The sequence below is a fragment of the Homarus americanus genome, unplaced genomic scaffold (assembly GCF_018991925.1).
Source record: "Homarus americanus isolate GMGI-L3 unplaced genomic scaffold, GMGI_Hamer_2.0 scaffold43075, whole genome shotgun sequence".
Classification (NCBI taxonomy): Eukaryota; Metazoa; Arthropoda; class Malacostraca; order Decapoda; family Nephropidae; genus Homarus; species Homarus americanus.
The window spans coordinates 90925-108158 of record NW_024756438.1 but is presented as its reverse complement, the minus strand read 5'-3'; the positions used below and the strand labels follow the sequence as shown (position 1 = coordinate 108158).

General features: G+C 35.9%; 1 protein-coding gene across 3 annotated transcripts in view; it reads left to right on the top strand.

The window, feature by feature from the left end:
- Positions 1-17234, top strand: part of LOC121856800 (AP-2 complex subunit alpha-like) — a 53871-nt gene that overhangs the window by 16425 nt on the left and 20212 nt on the right. For 2 of the 3 annotated variants that reach the window (XM_042352517.1, XM_042352518.1), the window contains exons 10-16: positions 1355-1537; positions 3309-3440; positions 3576-3773; positions 4186-4356; positions 8978-9101; positions 12316-12430; positions 16211-16340. In XM_042352517.1, coding sequence (XP_042208451.1) covers positions 1355-1537; positions 3309-3440; positions 3576-3773; positions 4186-4356; positions 8978-9101; positions 12316-12430; positions 16211-16340 — 1053 coding nt within the window. The remainder of the gene's footprint in view (positions 1-1354; positions 1538-3308; positions 3441-3575; positions 3774-4185; positions 4357-8977; positions 9102-12315; positions 12431-16210; positions 16341-17234) is intronic. The other variant, XM_042352519.1, reaches the window with a different exon arrangement.

Genomic DNA, 17234 nt, shown 5'->3' with positions numbered 1-17234 from the left:
TCGAGGCATTTCCCCTCCTGCTAAAATACAACAATGAAAAATTGTCGACTTATATACTGTATGTGTGCATGTAATTACTAAATGTAAAAAAGTAACACTTACCAGCACTGCAGGCGAAGAATGAAGCATCATAGTAGGTGACAGAGGTATGGTAGGTGACACAGGTATGGTAGGTGACACAGGTATGGTAGGTGACACAGAGGTATGGTAGGTGACAGGTATGGTAGGTGTCACAGAGGTATGGTAGGTGTCAGAGGTATGGTAGGTGTCACAGAGGTATGGTAGGTGTCACAGAGGTATGGTAGGTGTCACAGGTATGGTAGGTGTCACAGAGGTATGGTAGGTGACACAGAGGTATGGTAGGTGACACAGGGATATGGTAGGTATCACAGGGGTATGGTAGGTGACACAGGTATGGTAGGTGACACAGAGGTGTGGTAGGTGTCACAGAGGTATGGTAGGTGTCACAGGTATGGTAGGTGACACAGACATGGTAATGTGATGCAGGTGGCCAGATATGCCGAGATTTTCCTAGTTGATTTTATATATATCGGCATTTCCCAAGTTATACTAAAATGCATTCTGAGACCATATCCACGGCGAGTTATATGAAATTCCGAGTTATCGAGGGTTTACTGTGAAGTGGGTATCTGAGTTTAGCGATCGCTTCGTACCATCTAGCGGACGCTAAACTCACGAATCACTAAACTCGAGAAACTTTATGACCATGCTTCATTCCCAGCCCAACGCTAATGTCCTTTCTTTTCTTAATTTTTTTTTGCAGCCCATCTAGCCACAATTGTGCTACAGAAGCAACAGTACGACCTCTTGCAGTATGCAAGAACTGCCTCATCTGCTCTTTCTTTGCCCTATGCCCCGTATCATAGACTCATTCACTCCATATAACTTAGCCAGTGCAGTACGACCCATACCACGTTAAAGTTTATCCAAAATTTCTCCTTGAGACTAAGCAGCAGCTTTTTACCAAGACATTCTGGTCAGCTTCCTTTCCCACTTACACTCCCATTGGGTCCTGGTTGTGTGTAAGCCATCACGAAGTTACACAGTAAAGGGAAAGGCGATCACTAACTCGAACAGCGTGCATTACTAACTAGTGAGAGATTAAAAAATAATGGCTGCATGATGTCACAAGTGTAAGCACGTGGCCGTTACATTCGCATGATGCGCTAATCTAGCGAGCAGTGGCACTAAATTCGAGTGTTAGGGAATTTTAGCTCGAGTGCTAAACTCACAAATCGCTTAACTTGAGAATCCACTGTATATTTTACTGTACAACTGTGTTTCTGTTAAGTTTAGAATTATTTTTGTCTAAAAGTCGGTTACCATTTATCAGGTGCTGAAAGTGGCCATTCTGGCAGAGAAGTATGCTCAGGACTACACCTGGTATGTGGATGTTATTCTAAACCTCATCCGCATTGCTGGTGACTATGTATCAGAGGAAGTGTGGTACCGAGTCATCCAGATAGTCGTTAATAGAGAGGATGTCCAGGGATATGCTGCCAAGACTGTTTTTGAGGTAAGACCATTAGTTTTCCATTTTGGACTTATTGTATATTTTTCCTTTCCTTATGCCCTTTTTACCTCAAAAGACCGTGTGTCTGTTACCAATAGCACAATGAGGACTATGAATAGAAAACCTAACCATGAAGGAATAAATCATCGTCGACAATAATAACTTTTTATGGCCATTTCCTAAAAAGAATTTTAGTTTAATTAGAATGACAAGTGTTTAGTTTTATATTTGTATACCACATTGTATCTGACTAGTACTGCCTATCTAACAATTTTCAACAGTAATATTAAGATTTATTTCTGTGCACTTGATATGTGTGAATATTAAAAAAAAATCCTTTTAAAGTTGTAACACACCATCCATAATAGACCAGAGAATTATTAGAGACAAATCAGAGACAAATCATATGCTGTACTAAGAGTCGGTTCCAACTAAAAACCAAGTGATGTATGTATGTGTTACTCACATTTTCAAGGATTATGAATTAGTTAATTTGCCTCATAAAAATTTTAGAACACTCACAAGATAACATGAAAAGAATAAAAGTTTCCTTAAAGCTAAGATCTCATAGATTCTCACAAACAGGAGAGGGTGACACACCCTTCCTCCTTAAACTCTTGATATACTGTACACTGAGACACAGGTTGATGGGTGGGAGATTCTTTCCAAGGTTGAGATATTGAATACAGAGGCTATTCCATATTAGGAAAAATCCAGGCTTTTACTTTAATTTGGGACAGGAATAATGAAGAGGTATTAATAATTGCTTCCCATTTTTAGCTGCTAGGGACAGGTATATCATATTGCATACTTTTCACTGAAGGGTTTAATGGGGTGGCTTATTTAAGGTTATCTCAAATGCTGTTGTTACTTAAACTGTCAATAAAGCATTTGCTTTAACAAAGTATGCAATTCACAATTAATAAGCACAAATTTTAAATTTAATTTTAGATATTGAGTGGATGTCAATTTAGCATATTACTGGTAATGTTAGAATTGTAGATGAATTGCCACTACAGTTTCTCCAAGTCCAGAGGTAGCAGGACACTGGGAATGTTTAGGTTGATTGTATAATGTCTATTTTGGGATCAAATTTAGTGGTATATAGTACTGTACTCAGTTGTATTATGGTAGCTGTTCATATAGACTTGCAGTCATTGTAATGGAGCCTTAGTACTGTAAAACACCAATAAACTATACAGAGTCATTCAACACTGTTCATCTTTTTAATTGGTGTTTATATTGAACACTTTAATGACTTGATATTTATTGGTAATTGCCTTTTAGCTATACAGTATATATCTGCATTATATGTTGTTGACCTCTATTGTCCCTTCCCGTACGGTGTCAGGCGAGGAACATATATGCTGGCAACTGTACTGTACTTAGCTTTAAGATGTCTTGCCAGTGTATTTTATGTTTTGCATGTTTGTCGTCCATATTCACTCACAAGCCCTTTCATGTTACTAATGCAGGGAAGCTTGAATCAAGAGCAACATGGATACATGCTCCCATTGTTCATTGTTTCTAACTTCTGTAATAGATATCCTCTGCTGATATATTCCTCATCCACAACAAAATTAAAAATTTCTTGTCAGGTTTATCTCTTTCTTCAGAAAACAGCCAGTTAATAGGAAGTCCATACCACATAACTTCATGCTTTCCAGTCATTCACACATGTTGCTGTACAGGTATCATATACATATCACAGTTTGGCTTTATGGATTAATATTCCTGATGATAGAACTTAAGTCACCTGTATCTCTGTTTACAGGCTCTGCAGGCGCCTGCATGCCATGAGAACATGGTTAAAGTCGGGGGTTACATCCTAGGTGAATTTGGTAATCTGATTGCTGGAGACTCCAGATCTGCTCCAGTTGTTCAGTTCCAGCTCTTACACTCCAAGGTAAAGGTCACAGCTTGTCAAGGGGCAAAAGAACCAGGAATACATCGCTCTTTATAGCTCAGTTTGATGATCTTTCATGTAGAGTAAGCTGTGAAATAAGAGTTTGTTTTAACTTCTTTTTTTGTTGCATTGCAGTACCACCTTTGCTCTGCGGCAACGCGTGCTCTACTCCTCACCACATACATTAAGTTCATCAACCTCTTCCCAGAGATTAAGTCACAAATACAGGATGTCCTCAAGTCTAATTCTAACCTGCGATCATCTGATGCAGAGCTGCAGCAGAGAGCGTCAGAGTACCTCCATCTCTCTGTTACCACCACCACTGATGTTTTGGTATGCTAATTACAGTATTTCCATATCTTCTTGAAATGACATTTTATGGAAGACAGTTTCCAGTCACTTTAATTTTTTTCTTTAGCTATATTAACTAATTCAAGTGATGTCTAGGCCACTGTAGTTTATCCCTGAACGAAATCATCAGTCATCTGATAATATAGTTAACTACCTTCGTTAATTTTTTAAATCTAAACTTATCTATTCATCACATTTGCTGTTCTTTGTCCTAATTGTCTAATGATTTGTCCTACTTACGTTCTGAGTCTCTTTAAACCGTCTTTGGGTCTTTTTCTTAAACATTTACAGAAATCTTACAAGTTTTCATTTACAGGAGGTAATTTAATTTATTTGAAAAGGTGTTCTTTTATAGTTCTTCAGTTCAGTTCCTCTAACTATTTGTGAATTGCAGGCCACAGTATTAGAAGAGATGCCACCATTTACTGAAAAGGAGTCATCCATATTAGCAGTATTGAAGAAGAAGAGTGGTCGCATGTCTGCACAGGAGGCTCAGAGAGAAGCTCGGGTACAAGCGCGGGAAGGTAATGCAGCACCAGCAGCAGAAAAAGCCCAGAATGCCCAGGTACATTAATGAACCATTTTTGTGTATTTTTAGATATAAATTTGTGTAAATTTCTTCAGATTTTCCATTCATGATAATTTAACAGATGTAGTCATTGTTTTGAGGAGTACAGGTATATACATATAAAATGTGACCTGAGGTTTAAGGATAAGGTGCTTTAGCTCTGCTTTCCTTACACTTTTGTACCACCTATGTGGGACTGACTTTTGAGGCTATTCTTGAAAAGTAACCTAGAAGGGGGAAGCTTGTGTGTTTAACCTGGTATCTTTACCTAAGTGTCAGCTGATACCAAATGATCTTCCCTATTTTAAAGTTTATGGAAAAGTAACAAAGCTACTTTTTCCTCTGGATCCATGTCAATTGTAAAGATTTTGTTCTGCCAATGCTAACAACTTTGGAAACTTTGAGGTTGCTAGAAAAGTTCAATATGAAGTGCTACAAACTGTGTGGAGGGAAACAGAATGCTCTACTGTTTTATTGTCTGCAGAGCCACAAAAGGAGCTCATGTAGACTTGAAATAAAATTTTTCAGTTTTCCATTTTAGTCGATGTGGCTTTTTGGTGTAAATTTGTTAGTTTTCCCAAATAAATGGTATATAAGAAGAAAAGGAAGTGATTAAGGAAATAAAAATAGTTAATGGGTTTTGTATGGAAGAAGTATAGTTTTAAGGATTTGACCTTTAAAAGAGGCCAGCAGTAAAGGGGAGAAGGAATGTACGTGGTCTGATTGAAAAGTATCCGACCTTTAGCAGGTGAAAAAACAAGCTTACTTACTGAGTTAAGACTTTAATACCCTTCAAAGTAGGCCCCTTGGGACTCAACACACTTAGCCCAGTGGTCCTTCCATTACTGGAAACATTTTGTTAAGTCAGTTTTTGGGATCGCCAACATGATCTTCTTCTCCTTTTTCTTTATCTCATTTGTGTCCTCAAATCTCGAAACCTTCATTAGCATCTTAATTTTAGAAAACAGCCAAAAGTCGCAGGGAGCCATGTCAGAAGAATAGGGAGCCTGCCGGACCTGTGTGATCCTGTGTTTGGCCAAAAATCACCCCATGCTTCATGCCGTCATTTCACCCATAAAATTTTAAGTTCACGAGGTGTAATTCAAGATTATTTTCTTTAAATCAACACTGCACTGCACTATATATTGTCAATATGTAAAATAAATTTCAGACTTACCAATAATTGTACTGTAAAAACGGAAAAATAGTTTATGTTCAAGAGAGTCTCAAGCAAGATGTTACCTCTACTGACCAGAGATACAAACTGATGCCTGTTTGGCGAGTTGAGTGGCTGTTTGGTGCACTAAAAACTAGTTTCCTGTACTTCAATTATGTTAAATAATTGTTAAAATGACTAAAAAATTTAATATAAAACTTGGAAAATTATTGAATAGTATAACCTTCAAGATATTTACTCAAATGGGAATGAATTTAAGCCCTAGAACCGATTACTGTATTAGCGGACTAATATTCCAGCTGGTGAGCAAGCAAAAACATGTGGAGAGGAATTCGTAAGGAATTCGTTAACCAAATTGTTTTTTTAACCAAATTGAATATTCTTATGGAAGGTACAGTGACCCCTCGGTTAACGAACTCAACCCGTTCCAGAAGGTCGTTCGTTAACCGAAAAGTTCGTTAACCGAAACCATTGTTTCAATGGGTTTTTGGGTAATTGGTTCCAGCTCACCGAAAATTTCCTAAATTCAACAAAAATGGTAGAATAGTTCACTTACTTTGAGGTGTGTATGTAGAAGGCTCCTGGATGATGATGATGATGATGATGGGATTTAGAATGGGGGTGGAGGAGAAGGAAGAAGAGAAGGCATTGGGGTGGAAGAGAAGTCACCCCATGGCGCCATTTCACCCATAAAATTTTAGCTCTCTTGGTGCAATTCAAGATTATGTTCTTTAAATCAACACTGCACTGCATTATATATTGTCAATATGTAAAATATATTTCAAAATGACCAATAATTTGCTTGGAAACACAGAAAAAAAGCGTTCAGTTGAAGAGAGTCTCAAGCAAGATGTTACCTCCAGTGAAAACAGAGAGACTAACGCCTGTTTGCTGTGTTAAGAGGCTGGATGCCGTGCATTAAACTAGTCACTTTACCTTCAATTATGTTCAATAATTGTTAAAATGACTAAAAAATTGAATATTAAACTTTTAAAATTATTGAATAGTATAAACTTCTTGATATTTACTAAAATAGTAAGGAATTTAAGCCCTAGAACTGATTAATGTATTGGCGGACTGATACTAAAGCTGGTTGCCCGGTCAGTGCAAGCGAAAACATGTTGAGGTCGGTTCGTAAGAATTCGTTAACCGAATTTTTATTTCAACCGTACCAAGATATATATATATATATATATATATATATATATATATATATATATATATATATATATATATATATATATATATATATATATATATATATATATATATATACCGTAAAGGCCAGATTTGAACATTAAAAAAATCTGCCCAAAGTTAGGGGGTCGTCTAAACCACCAAGTTTAAAATTCTTACCTCTTAAATATTGTGGTTTAGTGTGTCAAGAGTGGTGATGAAAACATCGTAAGCCACTCACAAGGTCTTACCACTAATTATTTTATACTGAAACTTACGTTTGGCAAGCTGGATTCAAATTAAGATTACCGGTATATTAAAATAATAAAAATGTATTATAAACCTGTCTAACATACCGTAAAAGAGATTTATACCCCTATAATAAACACAGCTATCATCACACACCCCTCCCCACGCCCCCCCCCCCATTTGCCAGTGAGGAGCCGTGGAGGTGGTCAGTAATGCATACCGGTATCGGTATATTTACTCATAATAATATTTATCTCCTATAAATAATTGATTTAAATTGTATTTTTTTCCAAAGAATATTCAGTAAATGAGTGCATTAATTCTTGAAACTATCGACGGTTAATTACAGACGCTCAAGTGACGTCACTAGTGTTTACACTACACCAGCTGGTAATATTTGATGCCATTACTTGAAGTGAATTGGCCTTATTTTAAGTAACTAACTATAAATAAATACAAAAATTAAAAAAAAAGATCAAAACTGAGAAATAATATACTGTATGTATGTTGTGTTGTCAAAGTAAGAGGAACAATTGTGTAAGTACGTAATATTTTTTCACTCAAATCCTAATGAAACACTACTGGAGAACATTCCTTTGTCGCAAAACAGTTTATAAATTAAAGAAAATAATTACAGTGTGTTTAATATATTACAGTATATTATAAATAAATAAATAAAACAAATAATTCGGTAAATCTATTTAAAGTAAATGGAAAATAAGCAAACATGTTATTTACCAAGACCCTTCCGTCTGGCTCAGGGTGAGATGTAGGGGAGATAAAGAAGGCTATTTATAGCCCATCAGAAGTGACCAGTACCCTAATGCACCATAAATAATTCATTGAACATTCATTTTTTGTACATAGTATATATATATATATATATATATATATATATATATATATATATATATATATATATATATATATATATATATATATATATATATATATATATATATATATATATATATATATATATATATATATATATATATATATATATATTTGTGTAATAAATGTATGTAGTAAGTACATACTGGTAACCTTTTTCACTCAAATCCTAATGAAACACCACAATTAGAATACGGTGGTTGCTGTTGAACCACATGTTGTATAAATAGTCACACCACCGAGACGAGGGAACACTCCCACCACGCTTCAGTGACGTCACTAGTGTTTACACTACACCAGCGGGTATAATTTGATGACATTACTTGAAGTGAATTGGCCTTATTTTAAAAAATCAAGGATGGTTGGTAAAGGACTACTGAGTCAGTGGGTAAGTGTCACATTTGGGGTACTGGTCTTATACAGCAAATAGAGCTCAAAAGCTACTTTTTAAATGGAAATTTGGGGGGGGCGTCTTATGCACCCCGCCGCCTTATAGGCCGTGATATATATATATATATATATATATATATATATATATATATATATATATATATATATATATATATATATATATATATATATATATATATATATATATATATATATATATATAATTTTTTTTTTTTTCTGTTTAAATTGAGTTAAGATTGTGGTGGATGACTAAACATTTGGAGCATAATGAAATAACTAGCTTTATCTGCTTCTGTACCACATGCTATAAGGTTAACTCTATTCCCCATGTAATGTTGCTGCTCTACATGTATACAGTATGTGAGCTTGGCCATGCAATAAAGTTATAAAATTAATAAAATCTCCATAAGACTGTGAAAATACATAATTGTTGCATTCCCCCTTTCCTCCTGTTGAATTGTGTTGTATTCGTAGAACTTCAGATTATTTTTATAAATTACTAATTTTTGTACTGTGTATTTATTCAAACTAAATTAAGTACTGTGTTGTATATGTATAATTGTTATTTTTTGTGGTAATGTTTGTTAATGTATATATTCCCCTATAGTTTGATTGAGATCTTTTTACTGTATGGTTCTTATCATTTATTTTGTTTTTAGCTTAGTAGTAGATTTTAGTTATTGCTCATTTTGGCTTGCTTCTGTATGGTAGCTCAAGACGAAATCACCATCCAATGCAGCCTTTCCAATTCCTCAGCTGAACAACTCCACATCTGCAGACTTGTTGGGTCTCTCAACTCCTCCAGCCACTCAAAACAATACTCAGAGTAATACAGGTAATTGATACACATAATGAAAATCTTTAATCAAGGAGGATTTTCATCATCAGTTGTAAAGTTTACAGTTATTTCTAGTTTTAGCTGATAATCTTGCCCATGTTTATGGTTATTTGTACATGTAATGTTTGGTTAAGTTTAATTTAGGTTGACTAATAGGAAAGACTTCTAAATTTGGCCATCTTGTCTTCATTATTGCTCTGATCTTTCTCACTCATGTTTCTTTCATTATGCTATAATAATTATTTATTAGTCTGTCATCCATCATAGGAATCTGTTGCTGTCCAAAATTATGGATTCATTTGCTAATAGGGCAGGTTCTGTAGCCAACTGAAGTCAAGTACAGTAGACTCCTCTCCACCACACATGGCAAAATTAGATAAAAGAAAATTTTTAAATTTCATATGCTAATTACAGTACAGTACATGTATATGTAAAAACAAAAAAAAAGTGTAGTGATGTAGGAAAAGTGTTGGAATTAGGAAGTGAAGAAGGAATAGGGAAAAGCTTGCAACTCGTGATGGAAGGCTGATGAAACATCAGCTGAGACATGTTAAACACCTAGCCAACTAGCAGTTTTTTCCAACTATACTTGACACTACATCTTCTCTGAGAACTATTAAACTCAGTTCTGTCACTTTTGTGTTTGTTTGAAGGCATCTGGACTCTAGATCTTGTTTTAGAATCCCAAATTGCCAGCAGATACTGTTCCTGCTGTGCTGCCACAAGCTTTGTCCCAATTTGATATCAAAGCCTGCGCACTGTAGATACAGTGTGGATAAAATGAGCCTTCTCACCTTTTCACTTGCTTTTTCCCATTATTTTGTTTTCAGTGTTTCAATATGTCTTCCCTATAGTGTTGCAGCTTCTCCTGCAATGAAAAAGAAAGTGATGTACCATATAGTAAGAAAACAAAAAGTTTATTTGTCTAAAAAAGTTGTGTTGAAGGCAGCAGCTTAGGTTAGATGTTTTTGTCTCTTGGTGAGTGGTAGATCCTAACATTTATGATATAATTACCCTATTTATTTTTCAGTACTGTACACCTGACCCTCGCTTTATGCTATGGTTGTGTTCTGCGACAACACAGCGTAATGGGAATCCGCATATAGTGAATACTTAATCTTATGGGGAAAATTAGGATATGTTCTACAACTACTAAAAGTCAACAGTAATGCTATAAAAGTTGTGGACAAATAATTACAATACACTGATGTGGGTTAGAAATAAAGATAATGTAATATAAAAATATAAACTAAGACATGAAGAACATGGGTATTTGTGTGGAAAGTGAAAGTGGGTGGAGTGGCCAACTCGCCACTCCAGCCGCGTCACATACAGCTCAGTAGACACACACACACACTGCACGTTTCACAACCATTTCTGGAGCATTGATGCTATAATAGTTGTAGAAAATCATTAAAATACTCTAATGTGGCTTAGAAATAAAGATAATATAATATAATGTATTATAAAACTAGTGCGCCATATCTTCTTCAGAACGCATACTGGGGAATCTTTTCTGCATAAATTGAATTGTGGGTAGAAAATACGGTCGCATATAGTGAATGTGTATAAAGTGAGGGTCCAGTGTATAAATTTTTTTCATGGCTTAATTTTGCATGGGGGGGGGGGGTGGGTTAGAGCTGTGTTGCCAAGTTATTCAGTCCAAATGACAAGTGTAAACATAAATAAAGTAGAATTCCAGTTATCTGATATCTGGATAACTGGTAGATTCAACAAACTGGCACTAAAGTAAAATAATACAGGCACTCCCCTACTTAGGAAAGGGATACGTTCCTCGACCCTGATCATAAGTTGATCTGTTCATAATTCAGAACATTGTAAATTCTCATTAAAATACGTACTGATGCACAAGTGTGTGACTGCTTGGTAGCGAGATAAAGGTCAGCTGTTGAGGAGCACTTGGCAACACTCCTTTCCAATCCATCTCTCTAATCACCCCCACCTTTTTGCATTCTCGCTCCATATTTTAAAATCTTGTACAGTATAATGCTGATACAAATGAAGATTTACAGATAACTTTCTTTTCACATATGCATCTGATAACATTGCTGGCGGCATTGTAGCCTAGTTGGACTCGTCACTGTTTCCACCAGGCTAGTGTGCCAAACTGAAGGTGTTATGGTTGTTTTTCAACTCGTATTTTCAGGCAGATATACGTAACTTTTTTTTTTTTTTGCTTGGTTACATGCACCCACCATACTACCTGTACATACATATTGTGAAGAAAAAAAAGAAGTCATAAAGGGAACTACATGAAGGGAATATACATTTTTTTGCACATGAGTTAGCTGGCTCAGTGAGGGAGCTGGCACGGTGCGCCAAACAAAGTAGTGTGTTCCACACTTGGTTCGTACGAACAGTCGTAAGTCACTTTTTAGTTTTATTGAAGAATTTAATAGGGTAATGATCAAAGTGCAGATGATCGTAACTCAGGGCGTGCCTGTAATAAAAATAAAAATTCCTCTGAAATCATCTAGTAACATAAGTTTGAATACAGTACTTCGTTTAACTGGGATGAACTGCCATGTTTATTCCTTCGATAATCAATAAAGTCAATACATTGCATATCATAAAATATAATACCCTGTAGCACATATTTTGTATATAAAAAAATGGCTCCTTTCACACTCAAACCATCCTCTGGGTGACACGACCCACCTCAGCCAAGTAGTCAGCTCGCTGACTCACAGTCGTGTGGCTGCCGCTCTGTGCCTGCCATGACATCACATGGGAGGGTGCGCGGCCACACCGTTATTGCCCACCGCCTCCACACACATACATCTTCATTTTTTCTTATATACCTGTAATAGTTTTATATTATATTTTCTTTATTTCTAAGCTACATAAGAGTATTGTAATGATTTTTATAGTAACAATAAACGTGGCGGGTGGGCTGGCTGGCGAGTCGGCCATGCAGTAATAGCCCACCACCTCCTCATACATTCACTTCCCACACATACATACCATCTTATTTTATAGTTTTATATTATATTTTCTTCATATCACTGCATGGACTGTGCACTACAATTTTGACAAATTCCAGTTTGTATCATTTTATTTTCACGAACCCCACATTCACAAGTTCTCTCGTCTCGTTTATTACCCCATCCATTTAAACATCAACCATTTATGATAAGTTTAGTTGACATATTGAACTGCTGTAGTTGAAAAAATTAATATACTTGACAAGGTGTGCTTGTGGATGTATTGGGCGACCTGTACGGGGGTGGAGGCACCAACACACACAACGGCACATCAGCACCTGCCACGATATCAATGTCGGGTGCCACAGACAACATCAAGAAGTGAGTAATGGACTGAGAGTAATGTTTCATAAACTTAATAGTTGGTCTTTTAAACCTGTTTACCATCTTAGAATTAAATTTAATATCGTCATTGTTTAGATACTCAAAATTTACTGTGCAATTGACTAATGTTGATTTTGATGTGAGTAATGCTTTGAAGCTGTTCAAAGAAAATAGTTTTAAAACTAGTAAAATATCAGAAATTTGATGATAATAGTAAAAGGAGAATACTGTGGTGAAGCTTGTTTGTGGTAGTCAAGGCATGGGGGGATGTAATGGACACAGCAACAACCCTCCTCTTTGCCTTGACTGGGTGGCAGGCGCCTGCCCCAGCCTTGAGGCTCTTAGACAACATCACCATGCAGGTTTCAATTGGTGTTTGGTGGGGATACTTGTTTAAAAGCACTGTTTTCATATTTATTGAAGATAATGCCCACTTTTCTTGTTATATAAAGTTTATACTACTGTACAGTATATGTAAAAAAAATATATATTTTTTATTCCTGCATGTAATTTTAAAGATTTTATCCTATTTATGTTAATTTTACTGAAACCAAATTTTATTCTATCCATTTAAGTTTAGGCATTATTGGTCTTTTAATATTTGATGTATGTTTACTTCCTTTTAATTTAAAGTACTGTATTTGATGTCTGACCTATGAGTTGTGACGCCAGGGGATATTAAGGCAGTCAATCAGTGTGTTAAGATGAGTACGTACAGTTGGATGGCTTTAAGAACACCAATAATTTTGATGGGTATTTTTCTATTACTTCACCTGGAGGTATGGAAGTGAATAAGTGGGTGATAGCAAGTTAGAAAAAGAGTAAATGTGAAGAGTGATTAAAAGTGAATTGATAGTAAGGTGAAGAGGATGAGATGTTAAGGTTAGGTGGAACAAATGTTTACATGAAATAATTGGAAAAAATTGATTGATTGATTGATTGGGGTAATTACATCCCTGGCGACGCAACAAGCTCCTGGTCAGTGGAAGACCATCATTCATTTTAACTGTTTATGGTTCAGTATGCTGAACCTAGCTACTATATTATAAGGTAAAAAATTTTGCCTCCTTTTTATAACATCATAGAAAGGAAATGAAGTAAACACGTGAAAATGTTGATTTTTTTTGTATCATCATCAACAACTTTTGTGCATGTTTGTGCAAGTTGGCAACAATTACCTGGTGGCAGCTCTGTGCTGCATGGTCTCTTGTAGTCTCTCATGTCAGATTCTTAGTCCTAATGACATTTTGTATAACCTCTCCATTTGTCATTCTTGGCCTGCCCCTGACTCTTCACTCCGCATTTAGACTCGTGCATGTCTTGACTCGGTTAGCCTTATCCATTCTCTCCACATCCCAAACCATCTTTGCCTACCTCTACACAAAAGTTTAACAATATTCTCAATACCCAACCTCCCTCTTAGCTCTGAACAGTTTCCTGTTTCTCAGTTACATTGCACATCCACCTCACCATTCTCATTTCAGTTTGTTCATTCCTGTATAGCATCCTCTTTTAATCTACCCATGTTTCACTGCTATACACCTACACATTTCTCTTGCCAGCTGCATAGACCTTTCCTTTCATGCAGAGGCAAGGACCTCCTGTCAGTAAAAGCAGCAACTCCATAAACTTCCTCCTGCCACTTCTGACTTAATACTGAACAGGCCTCAACACCCCTCTCAGCACAGATCATGTCACCCAGAACTCATCGACACAGTCCTGGTACATTTCTCTAATGTTGAATTTCTCTAGCCATGCTGAGGCCACATGATTTCCTGTGCATACAAAACACATAGCAACATCTTGCAGTCTGCCCTATACTCCACTGCACCTCTTGTGTACCCACCTTCCACACTTGCTGTACATAATTGAGTTGCTGTCAGCACATTTTTTTAAAGACAGCTCTTGGCCATATTCCACTTTCCACTACAAGTACCTGACCCAGGCCACTAATCAGAACTTTTGTTTTCACCACATTCACTCTCAGACCCTTTGACTGTATTCTATCCTTCCATTTCTTAAATTTCTCTACAGCCTGTTGGATACACTCTACTATCAACACTTAAGTCATCAGCATACAACAATTCCCAAGGCAGACCAGTGATATTGTTTCTAGCAGCATGGTAAACAGAAGGGGGCTGAAGACGAACCCCTACTTTCACCTTGGATTCTTCACTTTCCTTACTATTTGCTTTCACAGCAGTTTAGGAGTTCTCTTTTAATGCTGTAACCACCTTAACAAGGAACTCCTTAAGCTCTAGCTTTCTCATTGTTCACTTACCACTTCACATGGTACCTTGTAAAATGCCTTTACTAAATCTACAAAATTGAAGTACAGCTTTTTCCTTCCCTAAAGATAGCTTTTGTATTTGCGTGGCCATAAAATATTGCCTCCATAGACCTCCGTCTGACATTAACCCATATCATTTATGCCCTCTTTCTCTATCAAGTTCTTGATTACTCTTTCCATGACTTTCATAACCTAATCTAACAGCTTCAGGCCCATGTCGTTTCTGCATTTGGGTATATCACCTTACCCTTGTAAATATTTGCAGTCACACTTATGCCATTTATCTAGAACAGAACATTACATCGTGATAGCATTAGTTAATTCAGTAACTAATGACATAAATACGTCATCTGCAACTATTCCAGATATTCTAGTTGCCTTTCCATTCTACATTTTGTTAATTTGTTTCACCAACTGTTCTGATAGTGTTTGGGCATGATCCCTGTCATGTTTCTGCTACTCCTAGACTACCCATCTCACATGTACTCCTCATTTAGTAGTTGATGATAGTATTTTCTCCAGGCATCCTAGATTTTATTTATCAACAACCACATTACCATGGTCATTTGTCACACATTGCACACCATCAATATCCTTGTTTCTATCACTACTGTATTTGCTTGGCTTTGCTGAATACCTCATCTTTTGCATCTGCTCAGATCAGTACAGTATATCAATGAGTATTTGAATACCTGACAGTAATTAACATTTGTTTCCATTTTATTGTACATTTTTGTCCTTTCTTTTAGAATTTGTTTTAAGCCTTAGAAAAAACTAGTGATTCCCCTGGGACTAATAATTCATTATTATTTCTTGTCAGGTATGTTTATTGTAATGGATTCTTAGGGAGAGCATGAATAATTATAATTTCCTTTTAAGACTTGTGGAGAGTGACAGTGTAACCTTCCCAGCTATGAGAACAAATATGTTGGGATGTAGGTAACTCGGATTTATAAGTGAATAATTTTTTTTTTTTTTCAGAATCAACTTCAAGCTGTTTTGCTTATTTGTATTTAGTAAGTGATTATTGTACAATACAAGAAAGTATAGTAACAGCCTCACTCCCCTTGCTTGGGGAGAGGGAGTATGTTGAGGCCTGAGCAGCAAATGGTGTAGTATATGAAGAATCAGATTTGAAGTAGCCAAAAAAATTTTATCAGCTGGTCAACATCAAGAAGAGTTGTGTAATCACAATGTAGCACAAGTTTAGAAGATAAGACAGGACTGTACATTTGTAATGAGACAAAATAGTTAACTCGTGTGTGTATTTTTGTTTTTAGGGTATTTTCCATTACCATTCATTGCAGGAACATCACTGAAGATCTATAAAACTGGAGAGAAAAAAGGTTAACTGGCAGACACATGTATTCCTGTGCAGTTTACACACATGTAGGGACTAATGTATTCCTGTGCAGTTAATTTTTTTACCTCAATAATACACCATTTCTCTTACCAAAAGAGTACCATTGAAATTTCCTTTTTTGCAGATTTGTATGTAAAAACAATGGTGTTTTATATGAAAATGACATCATTCAAATTGGTATAAAGTCCGAATTTCGACAAAACCTTGGGAGGGTAGGAGTCTTCTATGGAAACAAAACTTCCATGCCTTTGCAGGTGGGATATTGAATTGTATTTCCTTGAAGTAATGAAATAGGTACTTAGTGCAAATTGGAGTAATTCCTGGGTTTTGCTGAAATATTAGTAAATGTATATTTGCCAATTATTTTTTTGTTTAGATTTTATTTTGTGTATAGAAAGAAATTCATTGGGGAAGAAAGGAAATATTAATGTGAAAACTATATATGAAGTGCAATGGATATTTTAATCTGCCAAACCTAACCAATTAGCTAATGTTCCAAGGGTACTGTAGATTAGGTTTAGTTTGTTTGTGTGACTGACTTGGTGCAGTGGTTCCCAGCAAACCCATGAAAGCAAAGATTCATTGTCTGTATTAAAGGTTTATGTAACTGGGGTTGTAACAGGGATGTTTTACACGAAAATAGTTTTCCATAGTTGGAAAATTCATGTACAGTCCGCTAAAGATCCAGCAACCCCACCCGGAGTCTCGTATTGGCAATACTTGGTAAAGTAAGGTTGTATGTAAAGGTGATTGTGATTGGTGTATCTATTTTTGGCTGCATTGCTGTCAGGATAAATATTAAATCCACAGGTAGAATTTTTATAATAATAAACTATTCATTGTTATTTAAGATAAGTTTCCAAATGTTCTTATATTTGCTTAAACAATGAAGAAAATTTGATCTAAGAATCTTGTGTCTTGTGGCAGTCCACCTTGTAGCCGAGTTGCCAATTCATATACTGTATATAATTTCTACATTATTTAACCACATATACAAACTTTTGGAAACTTCTCATTATATATATATATATATATATATATATATATATATATATATATATATATATATATATATATATACAGTTGTACCCCACTTAACGCGGTCAATTGAACCCAGAGGGTCCCGCGTTAAGTGAAAACCGCGTTAA